Source organism: Drosophila rhopaloa, unplaced genomic scaffold, assembly GCF_018152115.1.
Source record: "Drosophila rhopaloa isolate 14029-0021.01 unplaced genomic scaffold, ASM1815211v1 contig_155, whole genome shotgun sequence".
NCBI classification, from domain to species: domain Eukaryota; kingdom Metazoa; phylum Arthropoda; class Insecta; order Diptera; family Drosophilidae; genus Drosophila; species Drosophila rhopaloa.
In genome coordinates, this window is record NW_025335034.1 from 7,062,174 (window position 1) to 7,089,225 (window position 27,052).

Genomic DNA, 27,052 nt, shown 5'->3' on the forward strand with positions numbered 1-27,052 from the left:
TTGAAACATTCACTACGAAAACGTAAACAATAATGACAGGGAACTTTTAAAAATAGAAGGCGCCAAATCAATAAAGGCTGTTTAATTAATTAATTACTGCTCCATCCGTGTGGCAGCATTAACTCACAACATGGAGCAGAACACCTTGGAGAACGAGAGTATGTCCCCAGACTTATATTTGTGGTTTACAATTAACTAAAAATTGCAGGTACTATGGAATAGATTGTGAAGGCCTTAGATGTGGACCCCGCTCACCAGGAAGAATTCAACGCTCAGGCGCTCTGCGCCCCCTGCAATGCGCGCTATGGTGGACCACAAGGCCGAGCTTGTGAAAATAGCTCTCGAGAAAGGCTGGAGGAGCAGCGAGCGCAGACCGAGATCATGTCATTGAACTGAGCTTGGCTGTCTGTCATTCTTGACATTAAAAATAAAATGAAATATAAAATTATAATAAAACAAAAAACAAACATATTTATATTTAATGAACTTGATTTGTTAGACAATATTGGGCAATAGCTGTTCTTATTTTGAAGGCTGGAAAAAATCTACAGACATATTAGTCCGATTTGGTTGAAGTCTGTGATCAAGTATCATTTATAGCGCTATTTTGCTAATTTTAAATGTTGGATAAAATCACTAATTAATTAGTACTATAGCCTCCGCCAGTCATGAGAGAGAGCGACGCTATGCAATTTTCTGGTATTTTTCGTCGGTCTGAGTACCGGGGTGAAAAAGGAGCCTGACGAAAAGCCAGCTGTTTTCCTCTCGCTCCCTCTCATAGCTGACGAACAGATTTCGTCGATACATAAAGCCTAGCTTATGTATTAAAAGCCCCACAACAGTTCGAGGAAGCATTATGTGTAATTGATTAATACTGTATTAATAACTTTAATTAACTTTAATTTGTAGGAAGTCGATATCACGAATAAGCAAAATTGTGCCCTCCTGTGAATATATTTCTTTTTTAATGAAAGACCATACAATTTAAATTTAAGCCGGTGTCCATTTATCCAGTGACAGGTATTTTAAATATTTCGTGTCGACTGTAACTGTGACTGGGAACTAGTCGTGCCGATTAAAAACTGTATCGATACTTTAACAAATCTTTAGACATTTGTTTTTTGTTTTGATTTAAAAATAATGCAGATAATGGATTTGCTGAGAGAATTCGACATTAAACATGAACTAAGCTTCGATGGACTTGAACAGGAGCAGGTTGATTATACTTTAGCGCCAATAGAAGTACTGCTCATGGGCTATAGACACTCCATTGTAGAGTCAAAGGATTCTTCTTTACAAAGAGTTTCAATGAGGCATTCTTGGAGTACCCGCCGGTTTCCCGATCCCGATGCGCCACTCCAGATTTGACGACTCCGGCCACCTATGCACACATCGCCGATCTCAAGCGGAGACTATCTAATGGGCAGTACACTCTACGGGACAAGCGCGGCGGAGCAAGTTTTGGCAGCTATTCGCTGTAATTGTGGACGAAAACGAGGAGGACATCGATAACTTTGTGGCCTGTCGCAACTGCTACAATGTCCACAAGTTCCAGATAAGCACTTCCAACCTGATGAAGCACAAATGCGCTTTGAAGCTGGAAGCTCAGGGCAAAAACTCGGAGGCGAAGACCGCCCGGATGAGGAAACGCTGGAAAAGGTCCTGGGTACTGTGACGGCCTGGTCCACATACGACTGCCGACCGCCGAGCATAATTGAAGACTCCGAGTTCGTGAATCTGGTGCGCATTTTTCTGAACGTAGGTGCCACATACGGCTAGAATGTTAAGATTAAGGAGCTGCTACCGCAGCCAACGAAAAACACAAGAGGAGTTTGGTCGAGGAGCTGATAGCGATCAGGGCCACCGGCTACAGCTTGGCCATGTTCGTGTACACAGATAAGTTGCTGGAGCGCCAAGCCATCCTTACCATGCACTACATACAAGAATTAGCTGTGATCAACCGCTTGCTGTGCGTCTCCGACATCGACAGGGACATACCAGATGGAGGTAAGAACAACTCGAACATGAAAATCTCAAACAACTCATGTAAAATATTTGTTTAGTTTAACCTTCAATCGCATAAGTTTTTTTAATTATCATAAAATATAAATTGCAAAATCTTCGGATTAAGATTTTTAATATCTATTAGGTATTCTCTTGAATTTCGTATTTATAGATAGTCGAAAGGTTTTTTAAGTATTCTCGGGTTCTTTAAGACCTATCACAATCTTTATGCAGGGCACTAACATATATACATACATACATATACATAAGTTCATTTATATGATCTTGTTACCTAAATAACTAGCAGTTGAAATTGAGCTTGCCAGCCAGTGAAGACTTTAGAGTTCAAGACAATAGTGTCTGAACCTTCGAGCTTTTTAAAATATAAAGATTCTCTTTATTATTTATTGTTCTTGATTAATAGAAGCTTATATTAAATAACGAGGAATTTTTGTTCCATATGTAACGTTATATTTAAGGAAAATTTGATCTTTATTGTATTAAAATCGCTTCTCGTCACTTTTTTTTGTTTGTTTTTAGATAAATCGATACGTGACATGATAGCGGCAGTTCTTCAAAAGTTTAACTGCACATTAAGTAATGATGCTGCAGTAGGTGTTACGGAAAATGATGCGAGTATCAAAAATGCTTTTGCAGGTCAACAGCATGTCCTCTGCATCAATACTCAGCTGAACCAAGCGTTTGTCAACGTTTTTAGTGAGGCACAACAGCTGCAATACTTTTACAGAAAATGTGACCAGTATTTCTAACCTTGTCACAGATCAAGATCGGTATATTACAATCCGTTATTCTGTCTAAAGGATTGTAATATGCCGATCTTGATTTTTTTTTTTTTTTTCGCGCGGAGTCCCACGGCCCACTTACCCGCCCAACCGACCGAGGGGCGCAGCCGTGTATCGTACGGCACGACTCGCGATAGGATAGACGCGAGATAGGAAAATAAAGGTAAAGGTCCGGGGAAAAAAGTAATAGTTAGATCAATCTTGTGCCAATGAAGCAAGTATTAATCGTTTTAGGAGCGGCAGAGAGTCAAGATTTGATATTACAGGAAAAAGTCTATTATAGTCAGAACATAATACTCTGAAAGGCTCATGCAAGGCATAGTTAGATCTACAATGATTTAAAATTAGGGGAATATAATTTCTAGTTAATCTACTTGGCACAGAAAAGTTTAGCCGACCTAACAAGTCGGGGCAGTCAATATCACCATAAGGTTTGATAAGGTTTGAAATACTCGTCACATTTTCTAATGTAATAGCCATGATTCGGATCCTGTCCAACTTTGAAAACTGTTCAAAGGAGCTGGAAGCTCTAAACGAACCAACAATGCACATGGTTATCCCACATTTGCGCAAGCTTCGTAAACTATGTGCGGATGTCGCAACTGAAGAAGTTGCGGTAGACTCATGCTTGAAGATCGCCTTGAAACCGTACTTATATGGCAGCTATAGGATATAGTCGGCCGATCCCGGCCGTTCCGACTTATATACTGCGTGCAAAGGAAAGAAGGGTGTGTGCAAAGTTTCAATTCGATAGCTTTAAAACTGAGAGACTAGTTTGCGTAGAAACAGACAGACGGACAGACGGACATGGCTATATCAACTCAGGAGGTGATCCTGATCAAGAATATATATACTTTATAGGGTCGGAGATGTCTCCTTCACTGCGTTGCACACTTTTGACCAAAATTATAATACCCTCTGCAAGGGTATAACAAGGAAGGTAAGCTAACTACGGACGGATCCGAAGTTGATGTAGCCTTGCAGAACATTCCGAAAATTATATTCTCCAAAATTATTCATATGATGCATTCTTAATATTAAAAAAAAATCCCAAATTCCTTACTTTAAAAACACCAAAATTATGGCATTTCCAATCGTACAGTTATATGGATATAGTCGGCCGATCCTTATGAAATTTTGTATGTTAGATTGATTGGCCAAATATAAAACCCATAGAAAATCCCAACTTCCTAACTTTATGGCAAAGACCAATATAATCTCTTATAGTGGTCTTTGGTTATGGCATTTCCGATCAATCAGTTATATGGCAGCTATAGGATATAGTCGGCCGATCGCGGCCGTTCCGACTTATATACTGCGTGCAAAGGAAAGAAGGGTTTGTGCAAAGTTTCAATTCGATATCTTTAAAACTGAGAGACTAGTTCGCGTAGAAACAGACAGACGGACATGCTTATATCAACTCAGGATCAAGAATATATATACTTTATAGGGTCAGAGGTGTCTCCTTCACTGCGTTGCACACTTTTGACCAAAATTATAATACCCTCTGCAAGGGTATAAAAAAATGAAAGCTGCTTGGTGGTTAGGGGCTTTGCTTATCCCAATATTCATTCAAAAGATAACAAAATGTGTTTTACTCATTTTCCGGATATGCTAAAAAACAACGAAGTAATCATTTTATTCTTTTATTTTCCCAACTTATTTTCCACTCCGAATCGGTTCAGTGTATGGCGAGTGGCCAAATATTTGTGCTGAGCCAAACACAAGGTTTTTGAACCTTTGGCCGCTGGCTGAGCAGGAAAGCCAGCTGTTGCAAACGCACGCGCATCCTGCGCGCAATCGTCCTCGGGGTGGGTTGACTCGATGAAAGGAGAGAGGGTTGTTGAGTGAGTGGCTTTTCGAGTGGGTTCCTGCACATCCTTGAGCAACAGAGAGCTCAGTTTCGAGCGCCAAATAAATGCTAACGAGCTGAGCTGCGAAACTTGAAAACTGTCATTAAACTTCAAACAAAAAGTATGCAAAGTTTGGATTATTTTGTATCGGTCGACTGAGATTTAATTGCCGACCCAGCTTTAGAAACATGCCCAATGTCCGAATAAAGCGGAAAGAGCTCTATGTTCCGCAATAAAGCCAAGTTGCATCGGAACAATTGCGGAATAGCCACATAATCATAAACAAGCGGACAGGCTAAAGCAATTGACACGAGCAACAAAAGCGGCACAATAATGGAGGCAGCACGGAAATTGCGTATACGCCGTGTGGCCTCTTGTTGCTCTCGGGTTTGTTTTGTTTCCTGCCGCAGGCGGGCACGCAACAAACAAAAGGAAGAAGTCAAATGGCATAATAAACGTATTTATCAAGGGGCCCGAAATGAGCATATGACGCTGAATCCTTACCCCAGCCGGAGGTGTGTGTTTGTTTTTTGTGTTTGGAGCGCAGCCTCCCACACGGCTGCCCTGACATTTGAACCATCCAACCTTGGATATTGCCAAATGTGGTCCTTCAGTTTTAAGCCTACAAAGTTGTTCGCTAAGCCTGCGAAAAGTACGGAACGGGAACGGTAGAAAACTACGGCATAAACATATAGAAGAGGTCTGTCAATGCATTTGAGGGCCGTTGGCTCAGCGCTCACCGAATACATAGGCGGCAAGGACGATTGAGCGAGAGCCCGAGTGGGCGGCAGCCCCACTCCCAAACCCCCTCCCCTAGTGGTCCGAGTCCAAAAGCCGAAGCGGCGAAGGCGACTGGCGGCGGGCGCGGTTTGGCAACAGGGACCTACATTCGGTCGTATCCTGTCTGTCGGCTCTTATCGGCTCGAGTTGGCCTGAAAACCGAGCTGCCGCCGCCGCAGTGCCAGCAGTCCTCATTCAGACGCGAATCCGTTGACTACGCGGTCGCCCCAGGGGCGGATGACTATATCCATTCCAGCGGATCGGCGACCCACAACATCGCATCACGGAAACGACCACGCGTAGTGTTAACCTTTCGAGTGTCCATGTCCTGCCGATTTACCCGGGGGAGTGTTTGTGTTTGTGGTGCACCTGCAAGTGTGGACGTTTCGATTCGCGGGCGTCCTCGAAGAGTTGCAGTTTGCTGTGCAGTTTCTACCACTGACAGTTTAATTAGTTTAGCGCCTCGGTGTTGACACTTAGTCTTACGCCCATTGGGCTCTAGGGTCTAAGGACCCAGTTTAAGGACTATCGGCTCTGGCATCTCCCTCCGAGATGGCCAGCAGGCATGTAAGCTCAATTAGGTCCCCAGCACTTTCACGCTCGAAGAGGGAGCCCAATCCAATTTCGAACGGAACACCAGCTTCGGAGCTACACACAAAAAAGCTGACTTTTAACTTAGTATCAACAGCTTAAAACTTCTTAACTGATTGCACTACTACTGAAACATGAATACTGCTTTTTCAGTAATTATTTTTTCTTGGTATAACAAGTATATGATTAATTTATATATATTTATATTACTTATGTATATTTCAAAAATTGTTTTTTTCTTTAAAACCGCTTGGCTTTAAATGTGAAATTTTGCTTAATTTAAATATAAGCATACATTTTTCCAAATGAAGATTCATCCAATTAAATAACAGGAAATATATGCGGTATATATTTAAAGAAAAGTTATTTAAGCTTTATGTACAAGTTTGAATTTTGAATTGTTACTTAACTTAAATTGAAAATTAAATAAGCATTAAATAATCAGCATTGTTAATGAACCTATTTAAAAGTATAGTTAGATATGGCCACTTTAACGCATAAATAATAATAACTGGAATATACAATTTTTCACAAACTCCAGTGACATTCTAAATTTTAAATCTTAATTTTATCGAAATGGCAAATTGCCGAATGCATTCAAGAGAAAGTTCTGATAATACATTTGTAGAAAAGTTAATCATTATTTTTTACGGTGCTTGGACAGTTTGAATTTTGTGCCGAGGGGTTCTTGGTCGCCAGTTTGTCTGATGTAGACACTCCCATGGAGCCGCACAAAAGAATGTCGCCCTGGATTCGTTTGTTACCAATTGTTTCAATGCTTACTGGCAATTTTTCGGCACTCAATCGAAGAGTGCTGCGTGCGCTTGGCAGTTGTGCTTAATGGAATTTTTATGCGCTGCTATTGAGTCGCTCAATTGCTCTTTGGCTCGATGTTTGTTTGCCGATTTTTTGAGGTCAAAGTGCACGCTCCCTGGCTTTTCAATTGTGCCAAAAACAGCAGCCAAACAATGGGAAAAATGACATTAAAATTAATTAGCGACGCGCATGTGTTGGAACTGCGGCTGTGACCATGTCCCTGAGCCCAGTCTCTCGGTACCCCGATCCCCTCCAGCAGTATTTATCCAGGCACAGGCACCCAGCATTTGGCCTTATCTGAAATATGCACACGAGGCCTTGGGCCGCCGACTTTTTCGTAATGCCAGCCAAGGCAACGTCAACCAGCTGACGAACGACCGAACGACCCAGCCATTTCCCTCCGCAGTCGGATTCGCATCCGAAACGGCAACACACTGTTGTAGGTGAATTCCAAAAATCCTTGGGCGCCAAAGCCAGTTGCTAGGAAACTGCATCTGTTGTGCAACTTCAGGGCACACCAAACGCACATATCCCCCAGATGAACGAGACATTGTCGGACGGAAGTGCTAATCAAGCTGTTGTCTAATCCAAAAGGCACGAAACTTCCTGCATATCCTACAACACCAACGAAATGCCAAGAGACGATGCCATTTTTATAGACATTTTCTAAGCAGTTAGATTCGAACAGAGATAGCGAAGGCGAGGCGCCAGTGAAAGTGCCGTCCGTCCAATCAAGACGGCCGGGTGATGGCAGCCAGCGGTCGGATTCGCAAGCGAAAGCATAAGAGCCACTCAAGTGGCGACATTCCAAATCCGACGACCACAACGGCCACGTCGGCCAGCACGGCGGCAGTGTCGCCTGAAAAAGTCGAGGAGACAATGGAGGAGGCCGCCCTCTCCGGGGATTATAATAATTTCACGCATAATTTCGTCGATTTGCAGAACCTCTTGAGTTTCAACGAACTGAATGGCAGCAGCTCCTCGAGCGCGTCGAGTGCCATTAAGCTGAGTAACGGCGCCGTCAGGGACACTCTGCTGGGCACGGTCCTGACCACGGCCACCGCCACGGTGGCTCCGGCAGCCAGTTCCCTGATAGCCACCTTGGTGGCGACCACCACCGCGTCGGCGCGCGGATCTCTGCCGGGCAGATCCCTGGCCATTGCCGACGCCACCCCATCCACCTACTACGCCAACTTGCTGAACCTCTCGCCGGCCACTACGAGCCTGATCTCGGCGGCAGCGGCCACCAAGTCGTACAACGACAGTGCCCTCCGGTGGGAGCAGCTGGACGGGAGCGTGGACTTCGGGTTCGACCCGCTGTACCGCCACTCGCTGGCCATGTCCATGGTGTACTGCGTGGCGTACATCGTGGTCTTCCTGGTGGGTCTCGTCGGGAACAGCTTCGTGATTGCCGTTGTCCTGCGGGCGCCCCGCATGCGTACGGTGACGAACTACTTCATCGTCAATCTGGTGGGTGGACCGTAAATCTCACAGACGAACCCCATTAATTTGAAATAAAATTTACATTCCCCCAACTATGCGACTGCAGGCCATCGCGGACATCCTGGTCATTGTCTTCTGCCTGCCGGCCACTCTGATTGGCAACATCTTTGTGCGTAAGTATCCATTTAATTCCGTAAGACGTCGAGATTTATTTGACACTGGGGGCCACATTAGGGAGCAGCCGGAGTTTTTCTGTTGGTTCTGCATATTAGCTGGACTTATGTCCTGCAATTAATCGTCGCTTGGATAAAGCCCTGCCAAATGGCATTGCCGAAAGTTGTTGCTTTTGCGTGTTTACGTTGCGTATTCGTAATGTTACTACTAATACATATGAGAGCAAATGTAATGGACCCTCATTAGACATAATGTCGGCATAAATGTCCGAGTAAAAGTGCTCAACTTTTTCCCACCGGTAGTGTTAAGAAAAATAAACAACGCTGAATTTTTATATTCGGTTATATTAGTTATGACGTACTTGTTTTTGACAGACGCATTTGATTTCGATTATTTGGAAACTGCACGTTATGTAGCAGACTCGTTGGCGACTTTCGAGTTTATAGTACATGCATAAAAACGGACATAGCGATGCAGCATATGATAAGCCTTTCAAGTGGTCTGGAAAATATCAAGTTTGAGTACCGAATTTTAATAGCTTTCGGCAATGGCTGGTATAAATTTAAAAATAGACATTTACGTCCAGTACAAGGTTTTAATTAAGTAAAGAGATTAAAAAATATAAAAATTGTACATGCCAAAAAGAAAAAATTAAGCAAAGACAAACCACGTCAAATTTATTCAACAGTAACTCCACCATTAAGGTGGCAATTCTCCGAAATAAGGGAAAGATGTTGCACTCAATTAAATTAATTTGTAAGCTTTCCCTGGAACTCGCAATCCGCCAGAGTACAAGTACAAGTGTCTATTTAATTAAAGGCCAATTTCAAATCCCAGCGACGACCCACAAACGACCCGATAAACGAGGCTACGCATAATTGTATGCTTTAATTTAAATAAATTTGCCTGACATGCCTATCCATCCATCCATCTATCTATCTGTCCCTGTCCGCTGTCGTACACCCTTATTCGGCTTGACTCCGCTCTTTCTCGCTTTCCCCCAGACTTTGAGGGCTGCCATCCAAATTGATAGTCGTAAACCTGACCAAGGAGGTGAGCAGAGTGGCAAATGTCTATGCAAATCGCCGTGGACATGGAAAAATGATCGAAATCCCTGGTAAATCAAATTCCGATTGTGGAGCACGCCATGCTCTACTGTAATTTACCTTCGATGGCTACCCCAAGCCCAAAACTCAATGCCATCTCGTACGCTCACAGGTTGGGCCAAGTGTTGCCAATTAAATGTTGCTATACTCGCTTGTACACTGTAAAATCACACACAAATACATTTTTTTTTAATTTGATGGTGGTTATTAACAATAGTCAAATTCAAAAAGAATCAGTTATACGGGGAGGCCAAATAAATCTTCCTCCTCTACGGACAGGAAGTAACTTAATACACAAAAAAAAAAAAAAAAAAAAAAAAATCAGAGAACACTCAATAATTGAAAAACTAACAGTGACGAATAATTACAAAATACCCACATTTTCCTTATTGGCATTTAAACTATAATTTAAAAAAAAACTTAATTATTTATTTTTAAATTCTGTAGGAGTCATACATAATATTATTATTTATTTTTATTTATCAGTAAAACAATTAAAATAAAAATCAATTTTCGATTTTGTACGAGGTAAATACAGTTCAGATATTAATCAATTTTAGATCTAAATACTACAATTAAAATTAAAATAATATTTTATTTATTACATAAAATCGGAGTTTTAAACTGTTGACAGGTGATATTAATATAATTAGTTAGATTTCAAAGGTTTACGATGAATTGAATTGACGGCTAATTCAAAAATATCATGCAATATGTTGTATATTAACAGTAAAAAGATTTCATATTAAAACAAGAAAGAAAGCGAACTTCGGGCGGAGCCGAAGTTGATATACCCTTGCAGAATATTCTGTAAATTATATTCTCCAAAACCGGATCGGTTATTCATATGATGCATTCTTAATACTCATAAAAAATCCCAACTCCCTAACTTTAAAAACACCAAAGTTATGTCATTTCCAATCGTTCAGTTATATGGCAGCTATAGTATATAGTCGGCCGATCCTTATGAAATTTGGCAGGTCGGATTGATTGGCCAAAAATAAAACCCATAGATAATCCCAACTTCCTAACTTTACAAACACCAAAGCTATGGCATTTCCGATCAATTAGTTATATTGCGGCTATAGGATATAGTCAGCCGATCCTTATGAAATTTGTTAGGTCAGACTGATCGGCCAAAAATAAAACCCATAGAAAATCCCAACTTCCTAACTTTAAAAACATCAAAGTTATGGCATTTCCGATCGTTCAGTTATATGGCAGCTATATGATATAGTGGCCCGATCCGGCTCGTTCCGACTTATATACTACCTGCAATAGAAAGACAACTTTTGGGAAAGTTTCAAGCAGATAGCTTTAAAACTGAGGGACTAGTTTGCGTAGAAACGGACGGACGGACAGACGGACAGACGGACGGACAGACGGACATGGCTAGATCGACTCTCCTGGTGATGCTGATCAAGAATATATATACTTTATAGGGTCGGAAATGTCTCCTTCACTGCGTTGCAAACTTTTGACTGAAATTATAATACCCTCTGCAAGGGTATAAAAAATTTCAAATAGATTGTATACAGCACCATTTAATACCAATATTAAATATGCTTAACATGGATAAATTATTTTTCCAGTGATTGATTTATCAAAAAACGTCGTTTGAAAATACCAAACATTTTTGACTCTTAAAACCCTGGTAAATGCTACTAATTTCCAAAGGAAAGAACTGGTAATAAATTTATCAGATGTATTTCCCCGTGTAGCTCGACTCCAGGACTCGGCAATGCACTCGGGCCCACTCCTTTCCTTCCCTCCGAAACGCGCACTTGGGAGATGTAGTAAACGAAGGCTGCCGAGTAAAAATCGCCAGCAACGAATGAAGCGAGCGGCGAAAAAGTGAATGAGTTCGCCTCAGCCTGCATTGTGAGACTGTGTCTGTGTGTGTGGGTCTGTATCGGTGTCACTGCGCACTCTCTCCGCTTTCTCTCGCCCGCTCTCACTATCTGAGTGTGTCCTCTCGAGTGCGAGCGTGTTGGTGCATTTGTTGCTGCTATTCGGGGTGGCCCAAAGGATCATCGACACAAAACTGACCTAATTTCACAAATTCAAGCTAGGCGCAGGGCCGACAGCTCTTAGTGGGTCACTGGGGGTGGTGGGTGGTAGGTGGTCGGGCGCCCTTTGGCTACCACCTCCTCCACATTTACCACCACCCCAACCACCTTTTTTCCACTGGCATGACTTGAGTTGGGCTCAGCCGATGAGGCCTAAGCAAAAACGCCAGTCACAACAAATTGCAGCCCGCCCGCTGGCATTGGAGCTCACCCCTTCAACCCCCAACCCACTCACATTCCTCTTCACTTTCGACAAGCTGCTGAAGTTTAAATCGAAGGCAGCGGGCTCACAGCGACATCGATGAAATAGCGGTAACGCAGGTGAAAAAATCATGCGTTCTTGAAAAGTATATATTTTTGGGGCGGTGGTATTTCTTTATTAGGGTAAAGTTTTATATCATTTATGTTATCATGAACTAAAATCTTATTATTATTACCTTTTCAATACCTTCTGGAGTGTTTCTTAACTCTAGGCCGCTGCGCTAGGGACATTTTAAGGATAAGTACTAAATACAATATATTGGTTAATAAGATAACATTTTAAAATATAATTAGTCAGGTTCACTAGGCCAGTCCATGTAACTAGTCCGTGTGTATAACATGCAATATCTATAAAACCCTAAGAGCTTGAGAATTGGGATTTTGCTTATACATTTTTGTTGGGTTTGATCATAAGATTTTTTGCTTGAACACCACCTGCTATTTGATTAGAGCAATTCTAAGGCCACAAGAGGATTTCAGTTGGCATTTATAATGCACCCTGCAATCGGGCGTTAAAAACATAATACTTTTAATTTAAAAAAAGGAATTAAATAAAGTTATTTTTTGTAAATTAATAACGGACAAAATATTAATATGAAAGACATGTTTAATTTAATAAAAAATGGATCAGGGATTTAGGACAAAGTAAACCATTTCATAAATCATTTTGTTTAGTAATTCTAGTCAATTTTCTCTTAGTGTAGACCGGTGCGCGTGGGAGTTTGGAAGTTTCGCATACTTGCACATCGAACATTGTTCGCTGCTGTCTGATAGTTTTCACGATTCACCCCGAACGAATGGCAACTGGCAGGGATGGTCGCCATGTTTCGCCAACAAACTGAATTATATGAAATCAAATTCTAGCCGTCAAAGACGACGCCGCCGTCGCTGTCGCTGTCGCAGTCGCAGTTGGCAGCGACGTCCACGGTGGCCATCGCTGTCGGCAGCGCCATTATCTAAGCACACCTTCAGCCTCAGAATTGCAATGGAAGGTTGTTTGCATTCAAGGCTCTTTGCGGCTGGATGAATTGACCTAAATATTTCGCCTGGCAAACCTAATAGTCAGGGTTATACACACACGAGTGTGTGTGGGGGCACCTGTTCTGGGTTGGGCCTGTACTGTTTGTGCGAGGTTTGCGGGTGGTTTTGTGGGAGGTGGGTGGTTGGTGGAATGTGGTGCTAGCCCTTATTTATGTGTGTGCTTCGAAATCCAATAAAATGCGAAATGAATTGATTTCCCAGCTACGATACCGCCTTGAGACGAAGGATATCCTTGCAACAGCAACGGCAATTGTCCCAAATGGCGCTTTATGGCCATTGTTGTGCCGTTTTATCAATGGGGAATCGTTATCATTACGGCCCTTTTAGATCCGCATCTCTCGTTTGGCGAATCTGTAAGTCACGTTGCCAGTTTGTTCATTAGGGGGCCACGTGATTTGTGCCAGGCGAACGCGGCGTATGCGTAACGTCGCACCAGCCGCCTTTCCCTTGCCCCGATGAAGTCATTTTTCAGCACTCTCTGCTCGCCGATTGTATTTTAATTTAGTCTCTACGTGCCGCAGGCAAAAGGCATCCAGCCTCTGACCTCGCCACCTACGATCTGCAACTCGCAGCTCCCTCAATCCCATATCTCACCTCGAGGTTCCCCGATTACGAGTCCCACTCACATTGCTGGGCGAACTGACTGCGACTGTGGTATTCAATTTGCGCCGGGCTGCCACAGAAGTCGCCGCAGGACGTGATGCCGCGGCGATAATCATAACAATAACGCGTTTGCCAGAAGTGTTATGCTACGCCTTTTCCATGGCCACTCATCGCCCACTCCAATCGAACCTGCGGATTTGTCACGCCTGATTATTTCATTAACTTTACGACCCAACTCTGTGCATGACAATGCCGCAACCGAAACGAATCCGCAATGCCCAGAATAATCCAATCCACTTTGCCTACACAAGCAAAACCAAGAAACATTTTTGTAATGTATAAAAGTATTTATTTATATATTAACAAGAAAGGAAAGCTAACTTCGGGCGGAGCCGAAGTTGAAATACCCTTGCAGAATATTCTGCAAATTATATTCTCCAAAATTATTCATATGATGCATTCTTAATACTCATAAAAAATCCCAACTTCCTAACTTTAAAAACACCAAAGTTATGGCATTTCCAATCGTTCAGTTATGTATATGGCAGCTATAGAATATAGTCGGCCGATCCTTATGAAATTTAGTACGTCGGATTGATTGGGCAAAAATAAAACCCATAAAAAATCCCAACTTCCTAACTTAACAAACACTAAAGTTATGGCATTTCCGATCAATCAGTTATATGGCAGCTATAGGATATAGTCGGGCGATCCCGGCCGTTCCGACTTATATACTGCGTGCAAAGGAATGAAGGGTGTGTGCAAAGTTTCAATTCGATATCTTTAAAACTGAGAGACTAGTTCGCGTAGAAACAGACAGACGGACAGACAGACGGACAGACGGACATGGCTATATCAACTCAGGAGGTGATCCTGACCAAGAATATATATACTTTATAGGGTCGGAGATGTCTCCTTCACTGCGTTGCACACTTTTGACCAAAATTATAATACCCTCTGCAAGGGTATAAAAATGGCTTTGAAAATGGTCGCCTTGTATTAAATTACAGAAAAATCGTGTGCCTTGAAATTTCTTCTAAAGATTGTCTAAAAGATTGTTAATGTTAATGTAAAGCACTAAGGTTTTTCAAATTAAAAAAATATACTTCTGATATCCAGAGGAATCGAACAAAAAATAAACCAAATTGTTTAGATACAATATTTCTAAATATAAATTCGGCCTTACATTGTTCCTGTAGACTTAAATGATTAGATGGTATGCTAAATGTCACAGGCCCTTAAAAACCGCCCCTAATATTCGTTTTATATTTCTTTCTGTGTCTAAGCGAGAGACAAAAGTGAGCAAAGAAAGGGAGAGGGTAAAAAATAAAAGGCTTAGGGCTCACTTGACATTTTCCTAGGGGTTGGAGGCCCAACCACACCACCCATAATCGAAGGCTGTCGATAAGCCCAAATATCGATTGGTATTATCTCCTGTAGTTGATCAATATTGAGCACTAGCTCACGCTTATAAATGAAGGCGTCTGTTTGCCATATGTTGCCATGTCAAACACACTCCAAGTCGGATCAAGCACCCTTCCACCTCACCTTGACGCAAGAAGCTGGATGTTTGCCGAGCACGTTGAGGAGTGTTTGGTTTCACTTGAGGCCACAAATTGGTAATACCACAAGGAGTTTCAAGGTCCCACCGACACGCAAGACAATTAGGGTTATTTCGGTACCTTCAATTATGTTTGTACAACACATTAAAGAAGCCTAATAGTTTATGTAACTGTTGGGGTTTGGTTGCTTTTGTGTGATTGTGTATTTCTAAACTATTGTTGAATTATATATATATACATATAAATACATTAATGCAAAAGTTGATTTTATTCTAAATGCATTAGTTTTATAATAACGTAGTTTCAATATAACTTTAAAGTTGTATTCGGTTTTCTAAAAATAGCTAGCTTCATGTATGCAAAAGCGTGAACCTTTTTATTTTTTAGATAATAATAATCCATCTTTATTTGGACAAATTTTAAAGTTCACATTTTTCTTTTACAGCTTATTCATTGTAAAGCAAAATTTTAAATGTCAACTTTTCTATTTATTTTCTTTGAACTATGAAAATATTTGCCGAACGAAAACTGATTTCCTTTGTATAACATTTAAAATAGGGAAATCCATAAATGTGTTTTTCTAGCATTTTAAGTGAAATATATCCTGAGCAACAAATTAAAAAATTAAAATGTAAAAAGTTTCAAGTTGTGTGAATTAATTCTCTGTTTACTTTAAACCCATTGTTTGCTTGCGATTATCGAAAAGTCACTTCACTCCGTTGAGCTTACCATAACATAACTCGGTTAAGATACTTGACTGCGCTGGGTTCTGAGTGCACTGATGCAAACTTTAATCCCACACAAACCGGTCTAGTCACGTTTGCTCGTCCTAATAGAATTGCATAGCCAATTAGATAGTTTACTTTCCGAAGATGAGTTGGGTGAACATTTATTTTGGGAAAGTTCACTGTATTCGAATGCTAATTCGCTGGCTCGCAACTGACGGAGCATTTCGGAACCGAATTTGAATTTAAATTGTTTTTAACCAACTTGAAAGCATGAAGTTTGGCAGTCAAGAGCTTTCGCAGACGGCCATATATCAAAGTTCACCCTTATCAGCATAACATCAAGTGAGTGGCCAAATACACTCGCGTTAATAGCTTCGGATCCAGTCTGTTGCACTTGCAGGTCTGCCCAAAAGCCATTTCAAATCGAAGGAATAAAACCGAAAAACCCATTCGAGCTGCTGTCCTGTGTACACACAGTTGATTGTTTGTCTGTCCTGCCCACACACATGATCCCGGCCAGAACCTGTCCAATCCCGCCGAGTTCACTTGCACAAAGCACCAATAATATTTATATTTTTATGTGCCAAATCATATTAAAGTTAGCTTTTATTGGGCTGCCTCGGCGGCGTGCGGTGCGTATGCATAATAAAAAGCGACAACAAATCGAGATAAGACAGGCGACCGAGACAGGAAATTAGGAGCCCCTCGAGCCAGGAGGCGTCTCCCGGTCGAGCGTTGAACTCATGAACTCCAACTGCCAACTGCTAATGATGTGTGGGCCGCACTTGCACTTGTTTAATTGCCATTCGATATGTCATGCCCCAGCGCTGCTCTGTTCTGGCCTGTTCGACTGTCATCAACCTTGGCGAAGTTCGCCCCGTCCATGTGTGCTTTATAACCTATTGTGTCTGAGTGAGTTATGCCTCTTAGCATAAAATTCATAACGCACAACTATGCGCAAGTACGGCCCGTGTCTTCCATCTTCCATCTTCCATCAAATGGAATAAAAGGAATACAAATTAACTTAGGCAGTCTTGCGGTCCGCCATGGTCTGCGCAAACAATGCTCCCAGTCCTCACGGTTCGTCCTGGCTGGGTGGGCGCAATCTGAGACTTGTCACCAAATTATGAATGATATGCAGCACATAAATCTCAGTCAGCAAACAACGACGGGGACGTGGGAGGCGGCGATGACAAGAAGCATTGAACGTTAACCAGGACCGAGCACAACTCGAACCCAACTGTCCGTGACCATCACTACCACTGCACAAAGAGAAACTCTAGGATAGAAAAAAACTTTGTAAAATAAATCCTTTATTAGCTATAACACTAATGGAAAGTGCCTATGAGTTAGTGAATCTCGTACTCAGATCGTATTTTAATTAATAAGCGCCGTTCTATTTGAAGAAAGTCAGGTCCTGACTAGGCCGCAATTATCTAAAACTTTGAAAGCGAATGGATAACTAAACATCAGGGTCTGAACAAGAGTTATTATTTCAAAGACACTGCTTTGATTTTGGTCCACGAAGTATTTAAAAATCAGCTATTTGGCAAAACAAATAAATCCTGTTCGAATAAAAATCCCTGCTCAAAATCACTTTCTATATGGTCACACAAAAATAGTGCCTTTATTTAGTCTTAATTCCCCTTTTTCCTCAGTATCTGACTAGGGCCACAAGGACGATGTGACCGAAAGTTACTCAGCATAATTTGTGCCTTGTTTATGACCAATATTTACCCGTTTCTTCCTCTCGCTTTTCATGTTTCGCGCACCCACAACCCACACCCACTCCCACATCCGCTACTTGCAGCCTGGATGCTCGGATGGCTGATGTGCAAGTTTGTGCCCTACATACAGGGTGTCTCCGTGGCAGCCTCGGTTTACAGCCTAATTGCCGTTTCCCTGGACAGGTAAGTTGCAAACACTCGCTCCAGTTACGTGGCTATGAACTTTTATTGTGGGATCGGTTGTGGGGTCAGGGCGGGATTGGGTGGTGTAGTGGCGGGGATAGGGATAGGGATCGGGATCTGGAACTGGATCGGGCGGGGCCGGGGACGCTGTATTCACTGCCTTTAATGATGCACAACCAGAGCGGGGGCGGCGTGATGGACTGGAACCAAGGGAACCACCGGCCTGACGGCGTGCACCGCCACCACGGGCTTGTGGACAATGGGGGTGATGACCTTGACGGCTGCCGGGTGATGAACAACGTGGCTGCGGGGCAAGTAAAGGGTAAGTAGGGAGCGCGATAAGCAGATTGCAAATGAATGGCCTTACGAGTGCACCGAGTGGGCGCCGTGATGGATGATGGGCGTGTGCACCACCGCCGGGTGGGCCACCACGGGAGCCACGGCCACCACTCCGGGATGCGCGTTCGCCTGGGCGGCGGCGAGGGCGGCGAGCACGAACAGCTGTGGCGGATCAGAGTTCACGGATTAGGTGGGCTAGGGGCATTAGCTGCAGCAGCAGGTGGTTGTTACTCTCAAAAGTATTTTAAAACTTGTTGGTTACAAAATTGTCATTTTGAATTTTTAAAAATTGGACTTGATAAATTATTAATTTAGCTTAGAACTATGATTGGTAGGACCTTAAAATCAGGTCAAATCTTTTGAATTCAAAATTGCAGCCCATTAAATAAAAATGACAAATAACTGTCGAATTCAAAGCTTAGTTTACACAGACTAATATTTTGATTTCATAAATATTTTTTAAACATTTTCATACGAAATATGTGATTTTGATAGAAATGACAATTAACAGGACAGCATATACATTTACACTTAAAGTTTAAATGTTAAACTTGTGCCGGATTATATTTTGAGTATTAGTTTGAACAAATTAGATTACACTTAATATTTTGTGCCTATAGAGACAAATACATTTATTTATATGAACACACTTCAAAATTCTTATCAATAATATATGATTGATAAATAATTATAATACACTGAATACTCACAACTTTGAACATTTTGTTGGTGGTGTTTTTTGGCGGGATAACTGGAGTAGGAGTTAGGCTTACGACTTGTATTTGTCAACTGGTGACAAGTCGAGCTCCGAGATCAGCTTTTATAGGGGACTTACGCCAGGTGACCGATCCGAAAGTGCGCGGCTCAATGCAATCAGCTGCGGGAAAACTGGTCAGCTCGGCAGTAAGTCAGTTAGGCAGTAGGAGAGTACGTGGAGCAGTCGTCTCAAGATCAAGTTCATCATATGCCTTATGGTTCACCTTGTCCGTATTAGGCGCTGCGTAGAATCAATTTCATGTTTCTCGTTTTTTGTGCATTTTCAATTGCCTTAGAATGTTGTTTGCCGCGATACCATTGAAGAGTGGCGGCCAGAAATCACAGTGCAAGCCCTGCGTTTCCTGTCCCATAAAGAATAAAAAAACCATAACTATGTGACCATAAAGTCAGCCATGTCGCGGGCAACTGATTTATCAAGTGATGCTGAAGCGCTTTGACGTGTGCCAGTCATAACCCCAAGGACAATAAGAGATGCCAGCCGCCCGTCGCTTTATGTGCACTTCCATTTATATCAATTTCTGGCACTCTCGAAGGAGGAGCTGTGGCCGGAGGCCACTCTGCTTCTGCTTCTGATTCTGTTTCTGCCGCCGTCATTTTTCAGCCAGCGGGGACAAAGGCGTAGCCCATCACTTGATCGTTTGGTCACCCACAGACCCGCATGACAGTCACCGCCCACGCATAATCCCAGCCCATCGAAGTCCGAAACCAAGTCCAAGTCCTGCTCCATCGATGTCCGTTTATCCAGTTGTTTTGGTCGCATTTGCTGTTGCTTTGTGCTTTTACGAGCTCTCGTAAACTGAATCGAAATTTAAGATTTATTATCTGTAACACGAAACTTAAATCTCTCCTCGGACTTAAGGGCTGATGGGTGGACCTCGGCGCACGCGAACGCTGGGGCACTAATACCCGACTGACTTAGCTTATCACTTGCTTATACTCGTTCTTATGCCATTTAATTAGGGTCTTTCGAGGCCCGAATACGCATATAAGTTTAATCATAAAGTCCAAATATCAGTGCACTCGCATAAAAACATGGTTGTGACTTTATGGCGCTGGCATTGCGGCGTCGTCGCAAATGTCAACAGTGCGTATGGGTAACCGCAGAAGGATCCGGAATAAGCGCCACAAAACCACGTGGATCAAAGGAACACGGGGGGTGGTGGCTTATGTCAAATTATTAAATTCGACGCTCCTTAAAATCTTTAAAGCGCTATTATGAATGTAGAGCGAGCTACTTTTATTATAAGACCCACGGAAAGTCATGCCTTCATTGAGTATTCCGGTAAGAAAGGATAAGCAATACATTTTGCTTAATAAATACGTCAGCGTCAGCAAAATGTGGTCGAATAAAGATTTACACATATGGCATATTACCTTGACGATTATCCAAACAGTTGTGGTAATTTCGATTTCAACGAAAAATTGTTTATGATTTGAGTATTTGTACATTGAAGGAAAATTAGAATACATTTAAAAATATTACACTCCATATCCAATTAAAAAGAGGACACAACTTCATTGTTATAATTATTAAACAGAGGAAGAAGAAGTTTTCTTTTTAAACTCTTTTTAGTTAACAATGAAAAATATAACAGTAACTTTTTAAATTTTTAAGGCAAACTAGATTTAACAAGGGATAAAGCAAACTTTGCAGTTGGTACAAAACTGATTCGTATAAGCTAAAAAAAAATGAAACCATGTCGGTTTTTCGATGATTTTTTTGAGCGTTCTTATGGGAGCTACATGATATAGTTTTCCAAACTGGCACGTTTCGACCAACTTTTGTCCAGATAGTTTTAAATGTGGGTGACCAGTTTGCTCACAAACGGACCGACAGACAGAAGGGCATGGCTATATCAACATTCTAGTGATGATTATAGGGAAACATCTGAATGAAATTATAATCTCCTGTGCAAGAGTATGCAAATTTCAATAGTGTGCACTCAACAATATGATTGATACATTTTTTTCGAGTGCATTGTTTATCCCACAGAACTCAATTAAGCTCTCGTCTGATTTGTAGCCATACAAATAGCATGAGCAAATTATGCTAATGCAATTGGTTTGCTCCTATAAATAAACGTTATGACAATTTGATTATTGGCTTTGCGGACAGCTTTGTTTGGTCCCATCCCGCTCAATGTTCCAAGATGAGGGTCTCGGACCACATTGTTTAGCCGGCTATTTTTAGTCGGGCGTCATAGAAATAGGATTCTGGGGTAGGGGCCGCCCTCTAATGGAATTACCGCTGTGTTATCTGCCCAATGTTTTGGCGGACAGACACAGGCGACGACCCAAGTCCAAAATACGAGCACAATACACGTAATTACATGGTTTTGGCCAGGAGCATACACCCCGGGCAACCGAGCAACTGAGGCAACCGAGGCACCCAGACTCCTGGGCCAGGACAAGTCTTGTCTATGACCATTGAGCGGGCGCCACAATGAGCCGGCTGCACTAAGCTAAATGAAAAATGCTGAACTCGTTGTGGCCCCATACCGACTCGTCTCGGTACCTCGCAGCTCTTATTCAAATTACAATTCATTATGGCAAGCAGAATAAAAAATGACACCCCTGCTCCAATATCGCAGCCCCACGTTTTCGAGAACGGAGCAGGCGGGGTCAATAGTCGAGATTGGAAAGCGAATACTCAGCAGAAAAAGGCTTAAGGATGGCTGGTGGCATCCTGCGTGTGCGAATTAATCAGCGAAAATATTTGCATGCCGAGCTCCTAGTTGAAACGGTGTCGTCATCGTCGCCTCGACAGCTTGATGATTGCCATTATCCTTGACGGCTCAGCGCCGTCAGCGGCATCTGGAGCCGGTGCTCCTGCTCCTGCCCCGACTTGCCTGGTACTATGACTAGCTGGTAAACACCCTTTGTCGCGCCTTCCCTCTTGCAGGTTCATTGCCATCTGGTGGCCCCTGAAGCAGATGACAAAGCGACGTGCCCGCATCATGATAATCGGCATATGGGTAATCGCGCTGGTGACCACCATCCCCTGGCTGCTCTTCTTCGACCTGGTGCCCGCCGAGGAGGTGTTCTCCGACGCACTGGTCTCGGCCTACTCGCAGCCCCAGTTCCTCTGCCAGGAGGTCTGGCCCCCGGGCACCGACGGCAACCTGTACTTCCTGCTGGCCAACCTAGTGGCCTGCTACCTGCTGCCCATGTCCTTGATCACGCTCTGCTACGTGCTCATCTGGATCAAGGTCTCCACGCGGTCGATTCCCGGGGAGTCGAAGGACGCCCAAATGGACCGCATGCAGCAGAAGAGCAAGGTGAAGGTCATCAAGATGCTGGTGGCCGTGGTCATCCTGTTCGTGCTCTCCTGGCTGCCGCTCTACGTCATCTTTGCGAGGATCAAGTTTGGATCGGACATCTCGCAGGAGGAGTTCGAGATCCTCAAGAAGGTGATGCCTGTGGCCCAGTGGCTGGGCTCCTCGAACAGCTGCATTAACCCCATCCTCTACTCGGTGAACAAGAAGTATCGACGCGGGTTCGCTGCCATCATCAAGTCGCGCAGCTGCTGCGGCCGCCTCAGGTGAGCAAAGGAATACATTTATTTAAATACGGAAAAGCTTTTAAATATTTGTAGTAAATTTAAAACCATCTTTTCTGAAAGCCTTTTTAAAAAGTTGAAAGTACTTTACTTTAAATTTCATCTGTTACAGTTTTAAAGGGGTATGAACAGATCAAAAGTCTTTTCAGATATATGTTCGGTATATATATTTACTTGAAAATGCCCACATTATTTAAATCTGAAAAATCAGACTGTATAGACAGGCTTTATATGTTTTGAGTAATAGATCGCAGTGGGCTACAGTAGTGTGGATTTGCACCTTAAGAGTGTGTAAAGATCTGTTGTCATGGTTCGATCGGAACGAGTGATATAACGATCGAAGGATACCTCTTTACAAGGCTTTAAGAAACACAATTGGCATAGGATAAATAAAGGTAATCATGTGAAAGTAAACATTTTGAAAACTTGATTTGTTGGGGCCAGTGGGGAAAAAATTTTTAAAGTGTATTTACTTAGTCGAATGGAAAATCTTATTTATCTTAATCTTATTATGTTAAAATTGTGAGGAGTTTTTCTTTGATCTTTTTTCAAATTTTAAGATAGTTGCTTATTTGCTCAGCACTATTATTTATAAATAATTTTCTTGATAAAAATTAGTTCAAGTTAAGAAAAATTGGTTTTTAAGATAAAACAAATTCTTTTTAAGTTCAATAATAATTTAATTAAATCATAAAACTTGAATATTTTTATTCGTGGGTGCATTAAAATTATTATAACTAGTTCTCGTGTGTTTCTAATTATAATTTATTTACCCTTTGCAATATTTTTTGAAAATTTAATTTTTGATAAGTACCAATAAAAATAAATATAAATATATAATATTTTAATTTGATATAAAGCATAACGATTTAATTTAAATCTGAAGATTATCCGACACATAGTTTTAAAAGTATCGATGAGTTAGAGCAATCGAAAATACATTTGCCAAAACTCCGATAGTTTCGTTAATCAGTATGTAAATAAAAGCATTCTGTTGTGGCTTTTCCTCAATCGAACCATTTGCTATTTTTCAACCCAGGTACTACGACAACGTGGCCATCGCTTCCAGCACCACCAGCACCCGGAAGTCGTCGCACTACCACCAGAACAGCTCCCGGAAGAGCCCGAGCAGCAAGAACAACGCAGTGTCCTATATCTACGAGCACAACTCGCTGCGGCGCCACAACATGATGCTCAAGCAGGACAGCAACCTGTCGCAGCAGATGCTGCTCAAGCAGGACTCGCACGGCTCGCGCCAGTTCCTCATCAAGCAGGAGAGCTCCTGCAGCGACGCCTCCGGCATCCGACGACCGCTGTGCCAGCAGGACAGCAACGGCTCCAAGGTGTCGCTGTCAAAGCAGGACTCGATTGTGTCCTACATGGAGGCGCGGCGGGCCGCCGGCCACGGCCTAAACGATTCCTTGGTGGACAGGGAGAATGTCTCCGCGGATTCGCGACGCCCGGGCGCCACTCCGAGCTCCCTGCTGGACAAGCGGCAGAAGTTCGTCAAGCAGGACTCGGTGATCTCGTTCGTGGACCAGCGACCGGAACAACGACGCCATCAGCTGGTCAAGCAGGACTCGGTGATTTCCTTCGCCGACCAGCGACGCGGACTGCTTCACAAACAGGATTCGCTAATCGCCAACCGGGCGGGCGATGCTCCGACACACCACGTCTCCATACTGAAGAAGACCGACTCTCAGCTCAGCTACGGAAGCTCTACTTCTCCGCGCAGGAATGCGGATCTATACGAATAGGCAACGAACTCCTTACTCTGGTGGGAACCACCTACCACTTGTGTGGGTCGATTTTCGGGCAACAAAAAAATACTAAATCAGGGGGTTCATGTGACCTATGGGCTTTTTAGCACAATTAAAATATAATTTGACCTATATATACTTTTTAAAAAGAATAAGAGCATGGATCACATATACCCCAAGATTTTTGCTATGCAAATCGATCCACCCCAACATACAAACTAACGCAACGATACCAAAAACTTACCGAACCACAAGATAAATCCTTGTATATTTCTAAAGCAGCTAGACAGACATGGATCGAATGTAATTAGAGTGATACGCCTACGACTGTGATACAAGTCGGCAGTGCTGGTGGGTTCAGAACTTGAGCTAGTCTGTGCCGCACATATCCGTCATCGTCGTTGAGATAGGATAGTGGATAGAAGATAGAGGATAGTGGATAGAGAGCCAGTAGGGACGGACATCGGGATGGACCAATCGGGGTGGGTGTATCTAATCAGAGATCGCTTAGCTAGAAACAGACACGCCACACGGGCACGGAAAACAGGAATACACCACACACCACAGACACTCCCCACAGACCTAATAGTTAATAGATGTTTTATACGTGTTTCAGCGGTACTACACAAGATATGAACTACTCCTTGGCTATGGCTATATAATACCTACATGTACCGTTACGCAGTTTTAAGATTGTTTGTACTCGCAATTTGCTATATCGAAAAGTTTGGTTAAGTGTGGGTGGAAAATCGTGGGATTCGAAGGGGTTAAAATAGCTTTGCTAAACTTTTTGTACGACGGCGAACGTGAGTGAAACGGGCAAGTCCAGTATCATAGTTGAGAAACGAAACAAAACAAAATGAGATAACACCGAGGTCTAAAGTAACGTACCTACTAAATTTTTGTATGGAAATTCTTACAATTTATACATATATATTTATATTGATTTTGAAATAAGCAATATGCAATACAAGCGTATGTCTGCGCGTACGCCGTGTATCTATCAAACAACAATAATCAATTTTAATAGGATTTACACAACCGAGTCGCTCAGCGGAAATGGCACAGCACCGGAAAATGGTTAGTAAACGCAATACAACGGAAGTTCGAATGATTGGCACAACATCATAGTTTAGTTATCGGGCACGAAGTCGGCCAATCGCCGATTTATTCGATAGCGATATCGATCGGCAGAGGAAGGGGTAGCGGTAGTGGTAGAGAAGGCATCGAACGCGCACAACCTAGCACTTGACCATGCTGGGACAGAGTCGACGGGGTGGGGGTAGATTAGGGATTAGGGACTATGGATAGGTTAGGATTAGTGGGGCGGACGAGGTGGTTGTCCGCCAAGGGAGCACAAAACAGTCAAAGATTTCGCTCTAAACGTATCACTACAAACTAACAAAGAAGCAAACAATAATCGAACTCAAATTCGTTAAACACTAAACACCAATGAACTTTAAAGTATATGAAATAAAATTTTAACGGACGACGGGGGGAGGCGAAATCAATGGTAAAACTATGAAACTAAACGTAAAGATTAACTATGCAATTTTATTGTTAGCCAAAATTTTATAAATGTCAAGTAACGAACAAGTAAATATTTATATGTATACAGAATATATCAAGTAAAAAGCATACGTTATATATCTTTATATACTTCGAAAGCATTAGGCGCTGATTTGTAGAGTTTTGGCTTGCTTCGATGTCGTCAAACCGAATCGGACCGATCAAAGATTAATAAACGTAAATAAAAGCCGTACTCTTCGGTCTCCATTCAGACTTGGGGAAGAACTAAAAGTCGTACCCAAAAATCGAAAGAGTAAAATGCTCGACAAAGTCACGCACGGCCCGTTCAAAACTCCAGCGCTTAATGCAAGGCAAGAATCTACAATGAGGAATATCAATAATATATTTCAAATATACATACATATATTTATATAGGCTTAACGACTCATATGCCAGCAGTATCGGCAACCAACCACAGAACAGAATAACGAAGTCTAGTAAACATGAGATTACATTTATACGAATATATATTATATGCTGCAAGTATGTAAAAGAGCGCAATAGAAATGTCCTTTCCTGCTTTCAATTTAACTTAAAGAATAACTTTAAAGTAGCGAACAGGAGGATAAAAGCAAAAGTAATATTTATCAAAGAAACAAATTGAACATTTGGTTTTAAAGTTTTTAAAATGTAGATCATACCCGTACCCACATCCCTGTGCAATATGTTCATTATTTACCGCTGCGGAAAATGAAATATATTACAAATCGCGCGTTAACCAGTTAAACAGAAAGCATGACATTATGGCAACGCAATATTAAATATGTAAATATATGTGTTTATGCATGCATATATATGTATATTTATCGCATAGAGCTAACACCAAGGATACATGCATGTTAGCAGAAATAATAAATAAATAAATATGATCAAAACTAGAAGCGTATTTTCATTTTAATTGCCGACGTACCAAACCATCGATAAGCAACTGCCAATCATCAAGTTCAATTTAATTTTTCAGATAGCTTGGTGCTAAATTAATAATAAAGGATCAGAGATCTGCTCGTGTTCGAGTCCATGAAATGAGCGATGCCGAATTCTATACTATACATTGACTATATGACTCACCCTTCGAAATATTAAAAAAATATAGCCTTCTTTTGGGACAAACATTTCAAAAACTGAATAATATCTTGTAGACTTTTATTTAGTTTTAGAAATAGTAGGTACCAAATAAATAACACTATTAATTAATTTAATTTCTATAATCTCTGAGGTTACCTACAATAATAAGGATCAAAATTGGTAAATCCTTATTCCTAAACTCGAAATTCATAAAAGCGTTTCACAATCATTTTTAGGCC

At 42.0% G+C, this 27,052-nt stretch overlaps 2 protein-coding genes across 2 annotated transcripts; both read left to right on the forward strand.

Annotated features, from left to right (window-relative positions):
* The first annotated feature begins 1,864 nt into the window (after positions 1-1,864).
* Positions 1,865-2,857, forward strand: LOC108041851. Its single transcript, XM_017119902.2, has 2 exons — positions 1,865-2,007; positions 2,545-2,857. The coding sequence occupies exons 1-2, from the start codon at positions 1,881-1,883 to the stop codon at positions 2,772-2,774; spliced, it is 357 nt and encodes a 118-aa protein (XP_016975391.1). The 5' UTR covers positions 1,865-1,880; the 3' UTR covers positions 2,775-2,857.
* A 1,417-nt stretch (positions 2,858-4,274) lies between these two features.
* Positions 4,275-26,623, forward strand: LOC108038247 (neuropeptide SIFamide receptor). The gene is made up of 5 exons (XM_044456898.1): positions 4,275-8,317; positions 8,397-8,463; positions 17,645-17,744; positions 21,763-22,401; positions 23,459-26,623. Exons 1-5 carry the CDS (start codon positions 7,595-7,597, stop codon positions 24,174-24,176), a joined length of 2,247 nt encoding a protein of 748 aa, XP_044312833.1. The 5' UTR covers positions 4,275-7,594; the 3' UTR covers positions 24,177-26,623.
* Positions 26,624-27,052: the final 429 nt, after the last annotated feature.